We start from the raw sequence: 21,416 nt of genomic DNA, 5'->3' as shown, positions 1-21,416 counted from the left end.
TGAGAATGTGCATTATCACCTAACAGGCAAGGGTTCCACATATTTCAACAGTTAATGACAGCCAATAAGATATTTGATTTTTAATAATTAGTATGTTTCATCTAGGAATTTTTTAAAATTTGAAAACTTCATATAACATCTTACTAGGACAAGAAATTAAAATGTGCATCAATAACAAACAGAAGTGATACAGAGAACTGAAAGCACCAGATGAATATAAATATCCCAATAAAATTTGTCCCAGGTAGTTAGCTGCAGGAATAAATTGCGTACGAAAGAAGCAAAACAGTCGCAAAAGGGGAGGAAATTAGAAATAAGTGGAGGTGGGACAGATAAACACCGAGGTAGAGAAAACAAGCTATCTTTAAGCTGAAAGATAACTGATGGAGGAAGGCAAAACGTCAAACACCACTTCAGTTCTGTGTTCTATTAATGCTCAAAAGCAACTAAATGGTAAGTAAAGGTTCTCCTCACATTGTTTTCTTAATTTGAGAAACTATGTTCAGCCCTACGTAGCCAGAGTTCTCCAAACAGCAGTCTGCAGGATAGGAATCTATCAAGAAGCCAGAGTAGGTGGCCGCCCAGGGGTGTGCACGCGCAGTGTCGGCGTAGCTCGCGTCACATCCCAGGAACGCCTCGCAGGAAGTGACGTGCCACGGAGGGGAGGGGCGGGCTGGACTCTGCGCAGGAAGTGTCTCTCAGATAGTAAATAAGCCCTGAAAAGCAAGAAAGAGACTGTCTCCATTTTGTCGGCGCTCGCAGTTCTTGCGACGCTGTGAAGATGGGCAGTGTTCTGGGGCTGTGCTCCATGGCGAGCTGGGTGAGTTGGATCTTTTCAGCGTCCCGGATGCTAGCGTGAGAGACAGGAGAGAGCCACCAGAGCAGGGCTGGGTGAGGCCCAGCGGGAACGAGCTACCCCACCCAACAGGGAGTGCCTTCTGTCCCCATTTTCTTCCCTTCTCCTCTGGTCACTCCGATTCAATTTCGGGGCCTTGGGCCTTGAGAAGAACTTACCATGGGGGTCGTGAGATGCAGTGCAGATTGAAGGTGAACGAGATTGCAAAGATGGAGGGAGGTGTAGTCCCCTCCCCCACTGGTTTCATAAAAACTGCCTCCCTTTCTTTAGGACCCTTTAGGTAGGCCGCCTTTTGTGTCTGCCTAGGCCTTCTCTTCAAAGGCTTCGGCCTTTCCGTCTGCCGGGAACTCTATTTTTTTTGTCATCTCTAACCGGGCGACCTCAGACTGCGGCACTGCCATCCCTGGACCAGGCCTCTTTGTTCTGACCGGCTGACTACATTTAAGAAGTGTCCGTTGTCTATGACAGCCTGGCATTGATTTAGTGATACCATTTCTGAAATAAACAGTCTTAGCTGTGCCACTGGGTCTTTGGCCTTGATGACATTAGGGAGTTACTGTGCTTCTCAAGTAATAATTTTACACACCTGGAAAAGCTGTTCAGTTTGGTAGTGTCAAATGTCTTTTGACAAAAAGCATGCATGTGCAATCCCAATTTTGATGTGCTTTTGGGGGTGTGTTTCATTTTCGTTAGTTACAGAGTCGTAAGTGTGAAACCATTTTCATTTATAGTTGCAAGATTTCTTAATCCAGGTGGCACACATAACCTCAGTTCTTAAAAGCTAACTTTCCCTCCTTCCAAAAAAATTAAGACAGAATATTGGCAGCACATTAATAAAGATGCAACTTTGGGTGAAGTATTTAGATTAAAATGTTGTGATTTTTAAATTCCATTTCTAACAATTGCTCCTCAGACTACCTGAGTAATTCCATTAATATACATTAACCCATATAGTGATTTTTTTTACATACCTAACATCTTTTCAAAAAACGTTTTATTGTGGCTTGAACTGTAAATGTTAAATTTTAATCAAAAAATTATATCGAAGTTGTTAGTCTAGCCCATTCTCTTGACTATGTTGTATTCTTGCAGTTGAGTATGGAAACCTATTTTTATCCCAATAAAATATTGAGAGTCTAGTTGAGTCTATATTGAGTCTTTTATACAAAAGGGATGAGTTTAGTGTAATAAGAAGTACTATATTTAATAAGTGATTATCATGAGATTGTTGTCCTTAATTTTTTTGGTAAGACATTATGTAATCATATTTGTAATATCAGATTTTGTCCAGTTTTCTTTGTAGATTGTATAGACTTAAAAAGAGAGATATGTGTTTTCCATTGTATTCTCATTCTTGAGTTCAGTGGTGAACAACATTTTTTGTCTCCAGGAAAATTGTTGTATGTAAGTTTTAGGATTTTTTTTTTTTTTATGTATGTCTTAAGTCAGGAAGAAGATAGCTTTAGAGGATACCTTGAGAACAAGAATATACAACTACTATTGTTGACTAGAAGAATGCCCTTGATAAAACTGACACTGCCTTTTAGTCAGTGTTAATTAGATACTCTGAAAAGGTAGTATCATGTAAGCAGTTTTCTTACCTTATGATAATGAGGTCTCTAAAAAGATAGAGAAAGCTAGGTGACCAGCATTGCATATCATGCTTCTAAGTCATTATGGCTGACTTAAGAATTCATAGTGTGTAATATGAGTCCATTCTTTCCTATGTTTTTTACATGCTTCTGTCTTTTTATTTCTGAACTATGCAATTTTAGTGCATATCTGTAGTAATGAGATTTGCCTTCTGATACACAAATCCATCTCTTCCACATTCTAAACAGTTAATATGTTCATTTACTTAGAAGTTTTAATGAAATTAAAATTATTCAAATTTTCAAAACTCATTCACATCATTAAATTAGTCAGGTAATATAGAACTACAAACAAAACAACCTCTTTTTTTGCATAGATTTCTATAGGTTTAATCAAATTTAGTGAAAGTCATTTTCTTATAATTGTGGAACATTTCTGAACTATGAAAAATATGAAAGAGAAAAATTACTAGTCATTTTTAATGAGGCACTTCCCCCATCCTAATCTTGACATTGGTCATTGGTATTGGTGAATAGAAGAGTGACTGGACCTTGTAATTCAACAATTATCATTTTTTTTGCCCAAAGAGCTTGTAATTACTGAGTGCCTATTTTTTGCCAGCCTCTGCTAGTTTTTATTTTTTAATACAGTGACATTTTTTGTAGAAATGATTCATAGTTGCTGTGAAGAGCCAAGCAATTCAGACTATAAAGAACATTTTAAAATCACAAAAAAATCCTATCACCAATTTCTTCTGTCAATGCATATACACAATAGATGGATGAATAGACTATTGTAAGCATTTAAATGTTAGCTCTTTTATTATTTTTATTACGTAGAATGTTCATTAGTTCATCTATGTATAAATATACAACAATTTTTCCTTTCACCTACAACTTTTTGTATTCATTGAAGTTATAGCTTGCTTTATTTTCTGTGTATTTAACTAATTAACCCCAGACTTTTCCCCAGCTCTTAATTTTTAGGAAAGGTAGCATGCTAAACATGTTATGCAGAGCAATAAATTGAGTTTATCTTTAATTTAACCAAAGAAAAGGTAAACTTAAAGTATTGCTGATTTTTTTTTTTTTTTTTTTTAATCAGGAGAGTTTCCTAAACAGGTACCTCTAAGGAGGTGGTTCTATAGCAGTAGCTTTCAGTAATGCTTGATTTTGTCCCTGCACCTACTGCTGGGACATTTGGCAGTGTCTGCAAACATTTTTTTGTTGTCACAGCTTGAGGTGAGGAATGCCACTTGCATCTCCTGGGTGGAGGCCAGGGATGCTATTAAGTATTCTGCAATATACAAGGCAGCCCCCAGCCATGAAGAATTATTCAGCTCAAAATGTCAGTAGTCTCATGGTTGAGAAATCCTAAGTTTAGACAAAAGATTGTATGAAACATTGATGTCAGACACATTTTAAGGACATTTTAATTTTAAATTCACTAATAAAGAGGTATAAAAACTTAGTATTCATCCATTCTTCTATATCCTAGCTTTTTTTAAATTGATTTTTTAAAAAAATAAATGACAGCAGAATGCATTACAATTCTTATTACACATATACAGAACAGTTTTTCATATCTTTGATTGTATATAAAGTATATCCTAGCTTTTATTAATGACCTTTTAATTCAGAATTCTACAAGCATATTGTTCTTTGTGATTTAAGAAAAGACAGTGTACTCACATTTTCACTTTTGGGAGGCAGTGTTTCTTTAAAATATTATCTCAGTATTTCTAAGTAACATTTATATAATATATGCCTAATTTGGAGGGCCTTTTAGTTTGTTTTTGTTCTATTTTAGACATTGTCATCTAACTAGAAGATTAAGACTTAACACCTGTTCCTTGATTTCAACTGGCCTTCATCCTGCACCCTTACCAAAGTTATACATACATAATTATTATGTCCCCTTATCTTTCCATAATACTTATAATTTTAGTTAAACATAAGTTGTGACTATTTAAATGAGTTAATATATGTAAAACTATTGTAAGCATTTAAATGTTAGCTCTTTATTATTTTTATTACTTATAATGTAATTCTTTGTAGTTCATCCGTGTAATAAATATACATTAATTTTTCCTTTCACCTACAACTTTTTATATTCATTGATGTTATTGCTTGCTTTATTTTCTGTGTATTAAACTGATTAATAACCCCAGACTTTTCCCCAGCTATTTGCATGTCTAAGTAAGTTTAGATGCGTTTAATGGTTGATCTGTCCTTAGAAGTTAGGTCTCTCAGGAGGTAGACATGCTTGCTGCCTGAGGTTGTGCTGTTAGTCTTGCCAGGCTGCAGCTGCCTTAGGCATGAAGGCAACTACCTAGGACCAAGGAATTTGGTGTCACCAGGCTGCTGTGTACTGTACTCCCCCCACACAGGAATTTCTTGCTCCTGCACCATGGACAGTATCCTGATCAGCCACCCCCTGTACCCTGAAGTGTTACTTAACATTGAGCACTCATCCAGGCCTCCAGCATCCTCCTCTGGTTGACAAAGGCAACAGGGCAAATGCTGTTCCACTTCTTCAACTCCAAATCTCTCATCAATAGTTTTGAGATTGTTGTCATGGCCTGTATTAATCTTTCATTGAAAATTAAAGCATCTGGAAGAAAAAGAGATGTGATTAATGTATTCTACCACCTCTCCCAGTTAAGAGCAGAAAGAACTCCCAGCCCCCGATCATTGATCAGAACTACATTAACACCAAAAAAAGTTTTAAGGCAGAAAGGAGGCTGCTAAAGGAGATGGGACATTATGTTCATGTCAACTATCCCCATAAGATTGTGATTGTACTTATAAGTCTTAGAATGTGAAGATAGTTAAACCCTGGTTCATACTGCCTGGAATTTTATGGAAGACAGTCTTTGAATTTGAATCAATGAATCCATATTTTTATTCAGTTTCAACCAAAGACTATAACATTTGCTAAATGTAAAGATTGTCAAAAAAGAACCACAGGATAGACAACAGACTTCCAAAAGCCCTTACAATGATGGAAGAAAAGACAGCAAGAGAAGCAGAAATAAGAGAAGTATAAATTGGTCAAGGTCAAGGACACAATAGTTCTAGAGCATGTAGTATAAGAAGATATAATAATAGGTGGAGTTGATCTGGAACTTACAGCTTGAGATGAAGTAAGTCCCACACTCAAGTGAAAAAGCCCTTGAAGACATAGTCATATCCCGGTTTAGGCCAAACATCCAAGAGATGATTATTAAGAGTTCATATAGAAATGTTTATAAAAGAAAAAAAATCCAATTCTTGATCTCAGAACAAGTCTTAGGGTCACTCAAATACTTCCAAGAAACAGGCATGAAAAGGGCATCATAGGAACTTAATTGCAATTCTTATATCTACTTTGGTAAGGTTATCTGTTTAAATGTTTTGACCATTTTTTAATTGCTTGGTTTGTTACTGAGTTTTGAGAGTTCCTTTTAAATTCTAGATGAAAATGATTTATCATATACCTGACTTCCAAGTATGAGGCATATAGCCTTTCATCTTCTGAATACTATCTTAATTTTAATGAGGCACACATTATCAATTTTTTTCTTTTGTGGGTGGTTTTGTATTATAATCAGAAAATCTTAAGTGAATTTTCATATATGGTTTGATTATAAAGTTCATTTTTTAAAAATATATGGATATCCAATTACTTCAGCACCATTTGTTAAAATATTATTCTTTCCAATTTTATTTGCTATGGCATCTTTGTCAAAAATCCTTTGACCATAGTTGCAATAGTCTATTTCTGTACTCTTTGTTCTTTATGTGTCTATTCTTTTCATCTATAGCACTCTGTATCTGTACTGATTTCTATAGCTTTAAAGTTAATCTTAAAGCTGGGCATGGTGGCACCCGCCTCTAATTCTAGCAGCTTAGAAGGCTCAAAGCCAACCTCAGCATTTTAGCGAGGTGCTAAGCAACTCAGTGAGACCCTGTACCTAAATAAAAATTAAGAAAGAGGGCTGGGGATGTGGCTCAGTGGTTAAGTGTCCACTGGTTTCAATCCCCAGTACCAAAAAAAATACAAACAAACAAACAAAAAAATCTTAAAATCAAGTAGTGTGAATTTTCCAAATTTTATACTTTTTTTAAAAAACAGTTTTGAGGTATTCTAGATCCTTTTCCATATACATTTTAAAGTAACTAGTTTATTATTAAACTGTTGTTGGGATTATCATTGGAGTTGGTTTGAAACTGATCAGTTTGTAAAGAATTGATATTTTAAAAATATTGAATCTTCCCATCCATGAACACAGCATATCTTGCCATTTATTTAGGTCTTTGATATCTTTCACCAATATTTTGATATTCATAACTTGAATCTTATGTATACGTTGATAGATTTATACCTATGTATTGCTTTTATTATTTGCTTAATTTAAATTTCTAATTGTTTGTAGCTATCATATAAAAACGTTTGATATGTGTATGTTAACTTTTTACCTTATGACCTTATTAGGTTTGCTTGTTAATCATAGTTGCATTTTTATAGTTTCTTTAGGATTTTCTGTGTAGTCAATTGTATTAAGTGTGAATAAGATAGTTTTATGTCTTTCATTATGATTTGTGTGTCATTTTTGTCCCCCTCATTGTACTGGCTAGGATGTTCGGTGTGAAAGTATGAATACAAGTGGCAAGTGCAGATTTCTTTGCCTTGTTTCAGAAGTTAGGGGGAATACATTTACACTTAAAGCATTAAATGTAGTTGAGAGCAACAGATACTTACAAATGCCCTTTATCTAGTTGAGGATGTTCTGTTCTATTCCTTGTTGCTGATATTTGATCACAAATGGACATGGAAGTTTGTCAAGTATTTTTTTTTTTACATTTATTGGGATGAACATATAGTGGCTTTTATTTCATCTTAATCTGATGAATTTCATTGGTTAATATTTCAAGTTGAACCAGCCTGATTTTCCCAGACCAAACCTATATTACCTTTTGGCTTGAAGTGTTCATTGGAAGTGTGATTTCTTTCTCTCTCCTTCTGTATAAAATCTGGCTTTATTTTTTTGATTGTCATTGTCTTTAAGCAGTTGATTGTGGTGTTATTGATATAGTTTCATGCTTCTTTTGTTAGGGCTTCATTGAATTTGGATCTGGAAGTTCATAATTTTTGTTAAATTTGGGAAATTTTGACAATTTCTTCTGACTGGCAGAGACTAGTTTTACTTATATTCATTTTAAAGTTATCTGGCAATGGTGTGATGCTTTTTCTCAGTTTTTCATCTTGGATCTTTTCTATTGCTGTATCTTCAGATTCACTAAACTTTAGTTCTCTGTCTTACCAGTATTCTTTGAGTTAAGATATTTAAGTTGGTATGGTTCTTTTAAATTATCTTTCATGTCCCTCCTCAGCTTGTTTTCCTCTATTTCCTTGAGCATGTAATGTATAGTTATAATAATATTACAAGACCCTCTTTATTAACTCAGTAATCTGTTATTTCCAGGTTGCTTTTGACTAATTGAATCTCTTTATGGATTATATTTACCTACTTCTTTGCATGCCTGCTAGCTTTTTAAATAGATGTTACAGAAATTTTACCTTGCTGAGTGTTAGACAAGATACACTTACATATTTAAAAAATAAATTCTTGATCTTTGTTTTGGACATAGGTGAGTTATTGGGAGAGAATTTGGTTTTTTCGTTACTTTTAAGCTTTGCTAACTGAAACAAGTACAACCTTAAATAAAATGGCAGATTTTTTTTTTTTTTCTTTCTCCCCTGTGTTATTTCTCTGCTCAGGGCTTCAAGGATTAAAATATTTTTTTTTTTTCACTCTGGGTGATAGAACTCCCAGGTACCAGCTGCCTCGACCCACTTGAGTAATTTTTGCAAATGCACATGTCAACCAGTGCTCAGCTAGAGCTTACTGTCTGTGTAGCTTTATCTTCTCCAGGATTTTGACCTAGGAATTCTAGCTGTCTTAACTTCCCCAAATTCCCAATTATCTCCCCAAGTCATGTAGACCATTCCTGCACTGGCATTCTCCCCAGGAAGAGAAATGGGCCATTCACAGAGCTCAAGGTGTCTCCTCTCAGAAATTACTGTCCTAAATATTGTTATTGTTTGAAATACTATTGTTATATTTATTTATTTATTTTTCCTTGTTAAGGCAGGAGGTTGGTCTGAATTTTGGTACTTACTGCAAGTCTTATTTTTCTTCAGTTTTATGTTTTTGTTCCTTGGTACCAAAGTTATTCTTTAAGTTTGTTTTTCCACTTCTCATTTCTTAGCTGTGTGATTCCTCTTTCCATCTTCTGCTATTACCTTTTTTAGGTCTCCCTTTTTAATTTTTTAAGCCTTTAGCTTTTTCTCCATAACTCAAATGAAATACTGATAGGGAATTTTCTTACTGACTTACTATTTCAAAGTTCTGTCTATCTTTCTTTATCTGAAGGGAGATGTTTATTTTTAATTTTTGGTAAGAGTAGGCTTATATAGTTGCTGTGACATACATTTCTGATCTACGGATGCTTAATATACAATATCTCTGTTTTCTGTGTTTTATCAGTTATTGTGAGTCTGTTTTGTACAGTACTTACTTCCTGTGACTTGTATATAGGTATGTATATTATGATAGCTGAGGACTAAGGGACAGGGGCTCTAAGTTGACTTAGCATCTGTGCTACTCACTAATATTCTATATCATGGCTAAATTTTGTTTCTTGCGGATTATTTCTCTCCTTGTATTATTTGAAGTAATTTTATTCATTTTACTTGGAATAGAGATCAAGGGCTTTTATGCTTGACTTTGTTCTTTCTTTACATAAAAGTTATTAAGTTTTTTTAGTTTGTAGATAATACATATGAATCAAATACTTTTTGTACCTTGGTAATTGGTCAGTCCTCCCCCTCTTTGAACAGGTTGGATATAAAATTTCATTAAATAATTTAAACTGTACTTATAAAATAATTTTCTTTTTCTCAGATACCATGTCTGTGTGGTAGTGCCCCATGTTTGCTGTGCCGATGCTGTCCTAGTGGAAACAACTCCACAGTGACTAGATTGATCTATGCACTTTTTTTGCTTGTTGGAGTATGTGTAGCTTGTGTAATGTTGATTCCAGGAATGGAAGAACAACTAAATAAGGTTAGTTTTTTTCTTACTGATTGATTACTTGAAACTGTAGAATATGCGTAAACCTGATATTTGGGTATTAAAAAGAGACTAACGTAAAAATAAATAACGTGTAATTACAAAAATTTTAGTAGCTCATAACTTTTCGGAAAGAGACAATATAAGGTCGCTCATGAAGTTTTGTGATGGTGGTAGAGAAAAGTGCTATGATAATCCAAGGAAAGAAATGATGACAGAATCTCATCATGTACCATGGAAAAGGGGCCATAATTTAGCCCTGAAAATGGGACATTCTAAAAATAAGTAGAAATTTTATTTGCATAGATAGAAAATTAGGAAGCATCTCCAGCAGAGTATCTATGCTTTAGGAAGATTAATACTGGTAATTAGGAAGGATAGAAGTCAAGCAGTTAAATCCGGAGACCATTACATTGATTAGCGCTGTTTTATAGAATACTGATTAGCATTTATATTCTAATCAATTAGATTACAGTATGACTGCAGTGGTTATTAGTCATTTACGATTCTAAGTTAGAATAAAATTGATTAGAATATTGATTAGCATTATTTTATAGAGGTCTTAAACTAGTTTTTTTATATTTTTTTAGTTGTAGTTGGACACAATATCTGTATTTTATTTATTTATTTTTATGTGGTGCTGAGGATCAAACCTAGCACCTCACACATGCTAGACAAGCGCTCTATCGCTGAGCCACAGCCACAGCTGCAGCCCCTTAAACTAGTTTTTTAATGGGTGTAGAGTTGACTGAATCTGGCTGGCATTTAAATATTGATAGTGATGGAATCATAAATAACAATCAAGATCTGATCCTAGAAAATCGGCTGGAAGGTATTACTGTTAACCCAGAATGAAAAATAAAGGTATTTTATTTTGTATGTTGTTTTCTTTTTTTTTTTAAGGGAATCAGATTGTGAAAGGAGCTAGGAAAAATATAGTAAATTTAGTTTCTAACACATGACATGGAGATTCTGCATCACATACATGTGTATATTTATATATCTTAATTCAGGCAAGTATAACAAGAATACCTTAGGCTTAAACAACAGAAATTTTTCTGATGCCAGCATGGTTGAAGCTTGGTGAAGGTATTCTTAATGATTTGCAGAGGGCCATCTTATATTCTCATATGGTGGAAAAGAACATATAGGCTTCTCCTTTATCTTTATAAAGTCACTAATCTCATCATGAAGGCTTTCTCCTCGAGATCTAATTAACCTCTCCCCAAACCCCACTTCCTAATAATATCCCATCAAGGATTAGGATTTCAACATAGGAATTTTGGGCAGACATCTATGTGAAATACATAACAGTACAAATCTGGCAGGAAGCAGAAAACATGTTGTATAACTCAGAGAAATCAGAGATAGAAGTTATCTTGGAGTTACAGATAAAAGTTGAAACCCTGACAGCATCTGCTGAACAAGACCATTCAGAGTGAGCAGTGCTACTAGAACTTTGCCAAAAGTTATTAAAGGGGTTGATAGAGAAAGGAGAACCTCTGAAGGAGCAATAAGAACAGAAGAACCAAGAGATGAACAGGCCTTAGGAGTAGACCTTAAGACTTGAGAACTCTTACATGACTAGTGTCATGAATCTTTCAAGTGTTGGGACTGAAAGGAGTGTTAAGAAATAATTCATTGTCAAATATATGAATAATGTAGTTATGGACAATACCCCGGGTTATTTTAAAAGTCTTTTTTGTACTGATTACAGTATGACATTTTCTTTTGGGTGGTGCTGGTGATCAAACCCCAAGGCGTTACATATCACACAAGCTCTATGCTACTGAGCCACATCCCAAGCTCCTTACAGTTTGACTTTGTGAATGGTTATCAGTCTTTCTCAAGATTCCAAGTTAAAATATAAAATGACTGCTAGCCATGTTAAATCAAATCTATTCATGGTTAGAAATAGCACTTACAGAATAAGGGACCAAAATTCAAAATGAACTCAACTTTAGTTCTTAGAAACAAACTTGGTTATTCTGATTCTTTAAAACTTTTATTGACTTTATTTTTTTCTCTTAATTTAGTCTGTCACGGGGCTGGGGATGTGGCTCAAGCGGTAGCACGCTAGCCTGGCATGTGTGTGGCCTGGTTCGATCCTTAGAACCACATACAAACAAAGATGTTGTGTCCGCCAATAACTAAAAAATAAATATTAAAATTCTCTCTCTCTCTTTAAAAAAAAATTAGTCTATCACAGTAGAATACAAGTTTAAAAATTGAGAATAAATCTCCAATTCAAACATCCAGTTTAGGATTAACATTGGTGTTTTATCATTTGATCACATAGAAGTTTACCTCTTTTTTAACTTTATCTGATTAAAATATACCAGGCTTGTGCTGGGGTTGTAGCTCAGGGGTAGAGAACTTGCCTAGCACATGTGAGGCACTGGGTTTGATCCTCAGCACCACATAAAAGTAAATAAACAAAGGTATTGTGTCCATCTACAACTAAAAATATTTTAAAAAAATACCAGGCTTAATCTTGATTACATATTCTTCATAAACTATGAAGAAAACTTAAAATTTTAAAATCTTTATTTGATTACAGAATTTTCATCTTTTAATGAAAACATATGGATCACAAATTCATTTTTGTTTTTTTAGATTCCTGGATTTTGTGAGAATGAGAAAGGTGTTGTTCCTTGTAGTATTCTGGTTGGCTATAAAGCTGTATATCGTTTGTGCTTTGGCTTGGCTATGTTCTATCTTCTCCTCTCTTTGCTAATGATCAAAGTGAAGAGCAGCAGTGATCCCAGAGCTGCAATACATAATGGGTGAGTTTTGAATAAACTTCAATATAAAATTCTGGTTAGCCTCTTCACTAATTCTGCTTAAAGAAATTTTAAAGTAGCCAGGCATGGTGGCACATGTCTGTAATCTCAGTGGTTTAGGAGGCTGAGGCAGGAGGATCATGAGTTCAAAGCCAGTCTCAACAACTTAGTGAGGCCCTAAGCAACTCAGCAAAACCCTGTTTCTAAATAAAATACAAAAAAGAGCTGGGGATATGGCTCAGTGGTTAAGTACCCCTGGGTTCAATCCCTGGCACCAAAAAAATAAATAAAAGAAATTTAAAGCAAAATAAATATAATTTGCAGAATTATTTTGTCTGTTCACAAGTAAGGTAAGAAAACTTTTATATGTCAGATTTGGGTGTTAAGTTACAGCTTTGGGTTATTTGCTGGTATAACCTGTTATTTATAATGTTTTACATTTTAATCTTAAAAAGAAATATATATATATATGCATGACTATTAAGAAAGAGCTGTTCCTTCTCCTTTTAGCCTTTGGTGGATCACTGCTGTTAAAAGGAATTCTCAGTTTCCTAGACCTACAATGTAGACAAAATGTAAAACTTTATCTCTGGAACAGGGTATTGATCAATTGTACTGGACAACCCAGAAAGAAACTTCGCCCCCCCTCCCCCCCTGCATTAATGTTTTAAAAAATATCTGCTATTGCTTTTCTGGTAACACCTAGGAATAAACAAATGGAATATTAATATTAATGAGAAATATGATGTGATAGTTTTTATTTCATCTTTTTGTATGTGTGTGTGTGTGTGTGTGGTGCTGGGGATTTAACCCAGGGCCTTGTGTATGTGAGGCAAGCACTCTACCAACTGCTATATCCTAACCCTCATTGATTGTTTAAAATTATTGTTTTAAATGGAGGCATTTATCATATCTTTATTAAAATTTCATTTTTATATTAATTTTTTAAAACATTAGTATTTAACCTGTATACTTCTCCAGTTTTTTTAAAAAGTATTTTTAGTATCCCACTTCTTATATTAAATAAACAAATATTCTCATGAGTTAATTGCAAATATACCTTTCTTAAAACTATCTAAAATGCAGTTTATGTAATACTCTTTTATGATTTTCAGGGTATCCTCAGAAAGAATTGAACAGTTTTATAAAGTGCGAAGTATAGCTGTTCTTTAAGATTCCCTTATAATATTTCATATATGAAATTATTTGGGCTGGGGATGTGACTCAAGAGGTAGCGCGCTCGCCTGGCATGCGTGCGGCCCGGGTTTGATCCTTAGCACCACATACAAACAAAGATGTTGTGTCCGCCGAGAACTAATATTTATTTTCATTTTAGATTCTGGTTCTTTAAATTTGCGGCAGCAATTGCAATCATTATTGGGGCATTCTTCATTCCAGAAGGAACTTTTACAACTGGTAAGAATTTTTTGTTGTTATTTGGTATGATATTTTATGAATAAAACTGAAAATAATTGTTACTTAGCTCTATAACTCATTTTGTTTACTTTTTTTTCCCAGTTGCAAAATCAAGGCTTTAAATTCTATTTTCCCTTTTGTGTACTGAGATTGTGAAAGGAAATAATAATAACTAAATTCACTTGTATGTATGCTATTTTTTTCTTTCAGTATGGTTTTATGTAGGCATGGCAGGGGCCTTTTGTTTCATCCTCATACAGCTAGTCTTACTTATTGATTTTGCCCATTCATGGAATGAATCATGGGTTGAAAAAATGGAAGAAGGGAACTCGAGATGTTGGTATGCAGGTAAGCTTTCCTCTCACAAAACATCTATGATGTACTTGAACTTTTTTAAAAACAGGCATGAAACTAGAGGGAAATCACTTAGGATTTTTTTTTTAAAGTTTTTATTTTTTAGGTGTAGATGGACACAACACAATGCCTTTATTTTTTTTTATGTGGTGCTAAGGATCGAACCCGGGTCCTGCCTGTGCTAGGGGAGCGCCCTAGCACTGAGCCACAATCCCAGCCCAACACTTAACGATTTTTATAGTCTAATTTCTTCTGGCTTTTCATTTTAAGTTTGTGAATAATACCACATCACACTGTATCAGCAATTTAACTTGTTGAAAATCTTTTGATAGATTAACTGGGAACATATCTAAGAATCTAAATAGGAATAATAAATGTTTCAAAGCCTATTGCTTAAATCATGTGCAATTTCTAGCCTAACTTCCTGGTTTATATCAGGTTAAAAGTAAAATTTTAAAGGGAAGAGTACTCCTAGAAATAAACATACGGTGATAGAATTTATAAAGAACAACAAACAGAAAAGGTGTAAAAACTTTGGGATGTTTTATATATATATATATATATATATATGTATAGGATTCCTGTAAAGGATTCAATTATGTGTATCAGTTAACTCCTGAGGAGATTTCTATAGTAGTGAAATTAAAAGTTTATTTATTTATAATAATGAGCTTGAGTCTTACGTTTACACTAAAAATGTGGGTCAAAATTCAGATGCTTACAAGAGCCAAATAAGTAACAAAAATAAAGGAAGAGAGTCTCAATCCTTGTGCAAATAGCAGAGACTGCGATGAATAGGAGAGTATGACTGTCCCAACTAAAGTGTGGTTACTGCTCAGCTCCATGTATTAATTGTACTCAGGGAACATGAACTTATCTTTGTTTGATTCTTTTGTTTTTTTGGGGTTTTTGTTTTGTTTTGTTTTAAGCCATACATTTGAATTTTTAGGGAAAGTAATCTGGGTTTTAGGTAACAAAAACTTTAAAACAGTACAAGCCAAATCCAGTGAATCTGATAACCTAATTTTTCTCTCACACACCTAGTTTATGTTGTTTGGCTTTTAGTCTTTTGGAAATTTCACTTACATAGCCTCATTCTTCATTGAAAAGTCCAAGAGTTTCTGTCTGTGTGTTCTTTGCTATTTCCCCAGGGCCTGGAATGTTGTAGGCATTCAACAGACAATTATTGAATGGATGCCTTTTCAGTGAGGGAATTCTAACAAATTCTTACACATTGAACACATATTAGCACAAAGAAAATGCATGTTTTGTATATTGAATTTTAAGATTTTAGTTGTTAAGGAAAAGCACCATTGTTTTGTAGGTTCAGCATTAACAATGAAAATATTTTTGTTTTTTCATGCCCTATGTATAACTGAATAATTATAGTTCTTTTAATAGTATTCTTGTTCTAGTTACCTTTATTCTGAAAATGCCTAATGTACATGAACATGGTTTGTAAATTGTTAGATATTCCTAATGAAAAAATCATACTAGTGTTATCATACTTGAAAATATGTACAGACTGTAGAATTATTCAGTGATAGAATTCAGAATGAATTTTCTTCCTTGCTTTTGTAGCCTGCATTGTTAGTGACTTAAAATATAATTTATTGATAAATTGATAGGAATTCATATCAGTTCCTAATATTTGTGAAAAAATCTTATTATTTAATTGTATTATTTTCCACAGCCTTATTATCAGCTACAGCTCTGAATTATCTGCTGTCTTTGGTAGCCATCATTTTGTTCTTTGTCTACTATACTCATCCAGCCAGTTGTTCAGAAAATAAGGCATTCATCAGTGTCAATATGCTCCTCTGCATTGGTGCTTCTATAATGTCTATTCTGCCAAAAATCCAGGTATGCTCTTCATAGTATCACTTTTTAGGAAACTTACACCTTTCTGAATCTTCATAAATCTCAAATGATGTCAGAATATTCATCCATATTGTTTAACATTTTGTTTATAGGAGTCACAACCAAGATCTGGTTTGTTACAGTCTTCAGTAATTACAATCTATACAATGTATTTGACTTGGTCTGCTATGACCAATGAGCCAGGTATGTTTTGTTTTTATTTATTTAATTTCAGTGAGTCCCACAGTATTTCCTTTTATTCAGAGGTGGTTATTTGGGGAGGTTAAGCTACTTAAAATTTAGGCTCCTAGAAGAATAAAGCATGTATATAACATTTCAGGGCTGGGGATGTGGCTCAAGCGGTAGCGCAACTCGCCTGGCATGCGTGCGGCCCGGGTTCGATCCTCAGCACCACATACAAAGATGTTGTATCCGCCGATAACTAAAAAATAAATATTAAAAAAAATTCTCTCTAAAAAAAAAAAATAACATTTTATCCTTGAGGTATTACCATTTTTTTCACTAATTTTTTCCTTCACCAACAAAATTATAAGGAAATTATAAGAAATAAGAGTTATGTATAGGAAGAAAAATCTCATTAAGTGATTGACTTTAGTATAATGTTTTTCACATTCTTCTTTTTCTCTGACTCCCTTGAAATTGAATATAATTGGATTTTATAACAAATCTTTTTATTGGCATTCCATGAGAACAATAATCAACATATTGTTATTTGGGAAGATAGATTACTTTTAGAAAAGGAAGAAAATGTTCTTTGCCTAAAATAAATATGTATTATACATATATACATATATACGTATAAATACATACATAATACATATTTGTGTACACACACAAAAGAAAAATGTTCTCTGAATCTCATTGAGTTTACAGAATTTTAAATGCTTTATTACTTGTTAGAGAAAGATTTCTAATTTTTTTCCTTAGTGGTTATAGAAAATTATTAGTCATTTGTGTTGGAGATGAGCCTTCTCTAGTTTTCAATAAGATAATGAAGACTACCAGATCTGGCTTTGTGGGAAGAAAAAATACATATATTTTGGACACTTTAATAAACTTTGACAATCTTTTTTTTTAAATGTTAGGTTATTATATCTCTTTTGTCATTTCTTCAAGAAATCACTTCTTGCTTTTATAGTGTACTTCTGACAAATTGATAAATTTTATGAAGTCAGTATTGTAATTCCACAACACATGGTAGAAAAGCCAGTGCATTATGATTTAGAACATTTTTTTCCTAATTACTAGAATTTTACTAACATTAGGTCATCCGAATTTATCCATTTTCTATATATAAAGAGATTGTATCTTTCACAGGTTGAAAATAGAATGAACAAACTTTCCCAAGTGCTTCTCTGTAAAATGAACAGTATAAAACAAAAACAAAGTCTTTTGTCTTGTTAATGAATACAAATTATCCTCAAGAATTTTATTGTTATAATTGTGCTTTTTCCAGCAAAACTTTTTGAATTTGCAGTGGTAGAAAGAGAACCCTGTGACTTAAGTAATTCCGTTATTCTTAACATTTTATTTTGACTTTCATTTACTTTACAGAAACAGATTGTAACCCAAGTCTACTAAGCATAATTGGCTTTAATATCACAAGCTCTATCCCAAAGGACGGGCAGTCTTTCCAGTGGTGGCATGCTCAAGGAATTATAGGACTAATCCTCTTTTTATTGTGTGTGTTTTATTCAAGGTAAGAAAAACTAATTTTTTAAATAGGAAGTCAAGCTATTGATTTAGGAATCACTTTTGAAAAAATCATTTACTTTTTGTCATCTCTTTAACACAGTATCCGTACTTCAAACAATAGTCAGGTTAATAAACTGACTCTAACAAGTGATGAATCCACATTAATAGAAGATGGTGGAGCCAGAAGTGATGGATCACTGGAGGATGGTGATGATGTTCACCGAGCTATAGATAATGAAAGGGATGGTGTCACTTACAGTTATTCCTTCTTTCACTTCATGCTTTTCCTGGCTTCCCTTTATATCATGATGACCCTTACCAACTGGTACAGGTACTTATATTTTATAAAACCTTCAGATGAGAGAATTCTGATTTTTTTTCTTATAGTTGTTTTAAAACATGATTGGATTCAAAATACTTTTTAATCCTCTAATATATTTCAAAATTTACAGCTAAGTGAACAGTGAGAGCAGCACAAGAAATGCAGACTTGACTTTCTTGCTTTAGCAATAATGGAAACATTGGAATAGTTCCAAATTTTGAACTGACTGAAATAGAAAATTTAAAAATCTAAAGTATGATTTTGTCCAAATGATTAGTGATTCTCTTCAAGTATCAGGCAATTCTGTTTAATTATTTTTTAATGCATAATATTCTTAGACAATGTGTAAGATTACTTTCAGTACCACCTAAAGATGAAGAAAAAAGATTATTCTTTGCTGCCTTTTTTTTTAAGAGCAGCTTTTACTGATATTTAGTACTGAAAATATTTTTTAAAATTCCTATGCCATATCATTAAGCTGCAAGAATCCTAATAGTTCTCAATAATTCAGTGTGGTTGTTAGATAATAGTAATTGTTAAGACTTATAGAGCAAAGATTTTTTGGTATATTTCATTACTTAAAAGTCAGCTCAATTTGGGGTCTGTTTCTTACCCAGTCTGTAAATCTAAGAAGCAAGGGAAGTGGGTGGAGATAGGTTGGGTGTGGTATTCCATATACATTCTGAACAGTCTTCATGTGTATTATCTGTTTATACAGAGGTCACATTCAATTTCACTTGCAAGAAATATATAAAGTAATTCAGAATCATGCAAAAGAACTACTTAAAAGGCTTTTGTTCCTGGGACTGGGGTCGTAGCTCAGTGGTAGAGTGCTTGCCTCTCACGATTGAGGCCCTGGGTTCTATCCTCAGCACCACAAAAAATAATATTGTGTCCATTTACAACTAAAAAAAATATCTATTTTTTTAAAAAGGCTTGTTATTTCATTAAAAGAAACACCATTAAATTTGTGGAAAGCAAAGCAGCAGATTGCTGCTACTAAAGAATATTTCTGAATAAAGTTAGTACCTTTATGGCTGATGATACAACACTCTTCCCCAACCTTCCCTTTTTGTTTTTCCTTAAATTTTAGGTATGAGCCCTCTCACGCAATGAAAAGTCAGTGGACTGCTGTCTGGGTGAAAATATCGTCTAGTTGGATTGGCATCGTGCTGTATGTTTGGACACTAGTGGCACCACTTGTTCTTACAAATCGTGATTTTGATTGACTGGGACTTCTGGCATGAAAGTCCTACTTTGGTCATCATTTATTTGAAATTAACAGTATTCCCAACTTTTGTAAATTGTGTGTGTGCTTCCTGTGTAACTTCTCTGGTATTGTTCTGGCATGGATTAGATTTTATTGCTTGCCGTTTTATTCATTATATTTTTGCCATGTGCATTGATCATGTGAATTAGAGTGAGTTGTAAAGGCAGAGTTTTATGAATAATGGTGGTGAATTAATAAAGTGGACATTGGTAGGCTTCTCTCTCTGCTCTAAGTATGAAATTAAAAGTAAAAACAAAACTGTCAGTTTGCTTTTAAAAGTTTGCTAGACCTTCCTTAAGCTGTTTTAGAAAAAGCATAAAAGTAAATGTGTATGGCTGCCTTTTGAAATATTTTATGTGTTGCCTTATGGGAGACTATGAAGAACATAGCTATTCTAAAATTGTATAAACAAGTTCACTTACATGGTTAGTTGTCTTAAAAATGCAGGTCACTCAAATTCATTTAAGATTTATCATTAGTATAAAAGTAGAGAACTTAGCACAAGAAGGGTATATTCAGTGGACAGTGGTGTAGATTATGGATGGAGGTTGAGGCATAGAACCTTCAAGAAAAAAGTCAGATTGTTGGTGGTGGTATTGAATACTCAGTGAGATTAGAGATTGTTATCTTCCTTGGGTAGATATGATGTCCTTCTTCAACAAAATGAACTTTGTTTTGGTCATTATAAAATCACTCGAAGTATGGGTTTAAAAAGTGGATTAGAAGGAAGTTGTTGGAACTTAGGAAGTTTTGCAATTCAAAAGTGGGAAAATTTTGATAGAGCAGAAATTACAAAATACTTGGCTTCAGAAGATAATACATTGATAAAATCTAGTCAAGTTCTCATTTGAAAATTGAAGAAACTGAAAGACATAAATAGCTCCAATTGATTATTAATATTAATGACAAAGCTGAGAAACTCTAAGTCCACCAAAATTGCTTAGCATCCTGACATTGAAGAAATTTCTATTTAAATTACATGCATAATTGATTTTGTATCACATTAATGTTGGATAATTTATGTAATATGTGTTGCTACTGTCCAGCATGCTTTCTATCCATAAACTAAGGCCAGAATGATGGATTATTATAAACTCTTGCTTACAGTAATGTACTACACAGCTCAACAGATGTTTAAAACTGCTTTTGTATTTACTGCCAGGCAATTGAAATATATAGGTTATTATAATCTTTCACCTTGAAAATCAAGCAGTGTGACAGTTAATTTAGATTAAAAACTCTTAGAAATTTGTATAATTATCTAACAAAGCTTTTAAAATGTACTTTTGCTTCTTAAAAATATTTATTAATGCAAATGGAGCATAACAATTAAGTTTAATTCCCCAACTTTATTCTGTGTTAATATTGTATTCCACAATTTTGAATGGCTGTGTTCTAAATAAATGAATTCAGAGAAAGTGAGAGTGCATTAAATTCTTTAGTAATTCAAATTGAAGGGACTTGAATACTCAGATCTTCCTTTTTCCTATATAAAAAAGAACCTACCACTTGATAATTAACTGGTCATTTTCTGGTTTGACAACTGAATTGTTTTCCAGGTGGTTTTTATCCCTTTGGTTGTCTTTATATAGAGAGTCCTTCTTAGTTAGGCATGACTGTAGCATTCCAAACATACATATCACCCTTTTTTTTTTTCTTAACACTTAAGGTTTTAAAGTGCTGCATATACCATCTGTTATGAACATATACTGGAAAGTTTAGCTGTTGGTCACCAGCTCTTTCTTGTCCTACTTAACATCCCCCTAAGGCAAAAGAAAAATGGAGGAATGAAGCATCTTCCTTGAATCCAGATAGTATAGAGACTTACCCTTGTAAAACACAAGTCTGATTATTTTTAAAGAAATGCCATTAATTCCTCCATCTTCATGTGAGCTTTTCCCTAAAGTTGATCCATGTGGAAAAAAATGCATCAAAACAAGGTACTATCCCTTTTAACAATTATTCTTTCCATACTTAAAAGAAAGATACATATCATCTTCATTATAAATTTTACCAAAGCACTTGGGGAAAATCTCTATAGATTTATTCTTATTTATTTATTCAACAAAATTGAGTCTCTAAGTGATGTAGCATTAAACAAAAAAAAAAAAAGAAAAAAAATGGTGAAT

The 21,416-nt window shown here is 33.4% G+C and overlaps 1 protein-coding gene across 1 annotated transcript; it reads left to right on the top strand.

The window, feature by feature from the left end:
• Positions 1-661: 661 nt before the first annotated feature.
• SERINC1 (serine incorporator 1) lies at positions 662-19,551 on the top strand. The gene is made up of 10 exons (XM_081296317.1): positions 662-820; positions 9,399-9,560; positions 12,183-12,352; positions 13,686-13,765; positions 13,976-14,113; positions 15,813-15,982; positions 16,093-16,183; positions 17,555-17,699; positions 17,796-18,026; positions 19,111-19,551. The coding sequence occupies exons 1-10, from the start codon at positions 782-784 to the stop codon at positions 19,244-19,246; spliced, it is 1,362 nt and encodes a 453-aa protein (XP_081152443.1). The 5' UTR covers positions 662-781; the 3' UTR covers positions 19,247-19,551.
• The last annotated feature ends 1,865 nt before the right edge of the window (positions 19,552-21,416 follow it).

The sequence above is a fragment of the Spermophilus citellus genome (genome assembly GCF_964194105.1).
Source record: "Spermophilus citellus genome assembly, chromosome: 5".
In the NCBI taxonomy this organism is placed as follows: Eukaryota; Metazoa; Chordata; class Mammalia; order Rodentia; family Sciuridae; genus Spermophilus; species Spermophilus citellus.
This window is presented reverse-complemented; position numbering and strand designations above follow the sequence as displayed.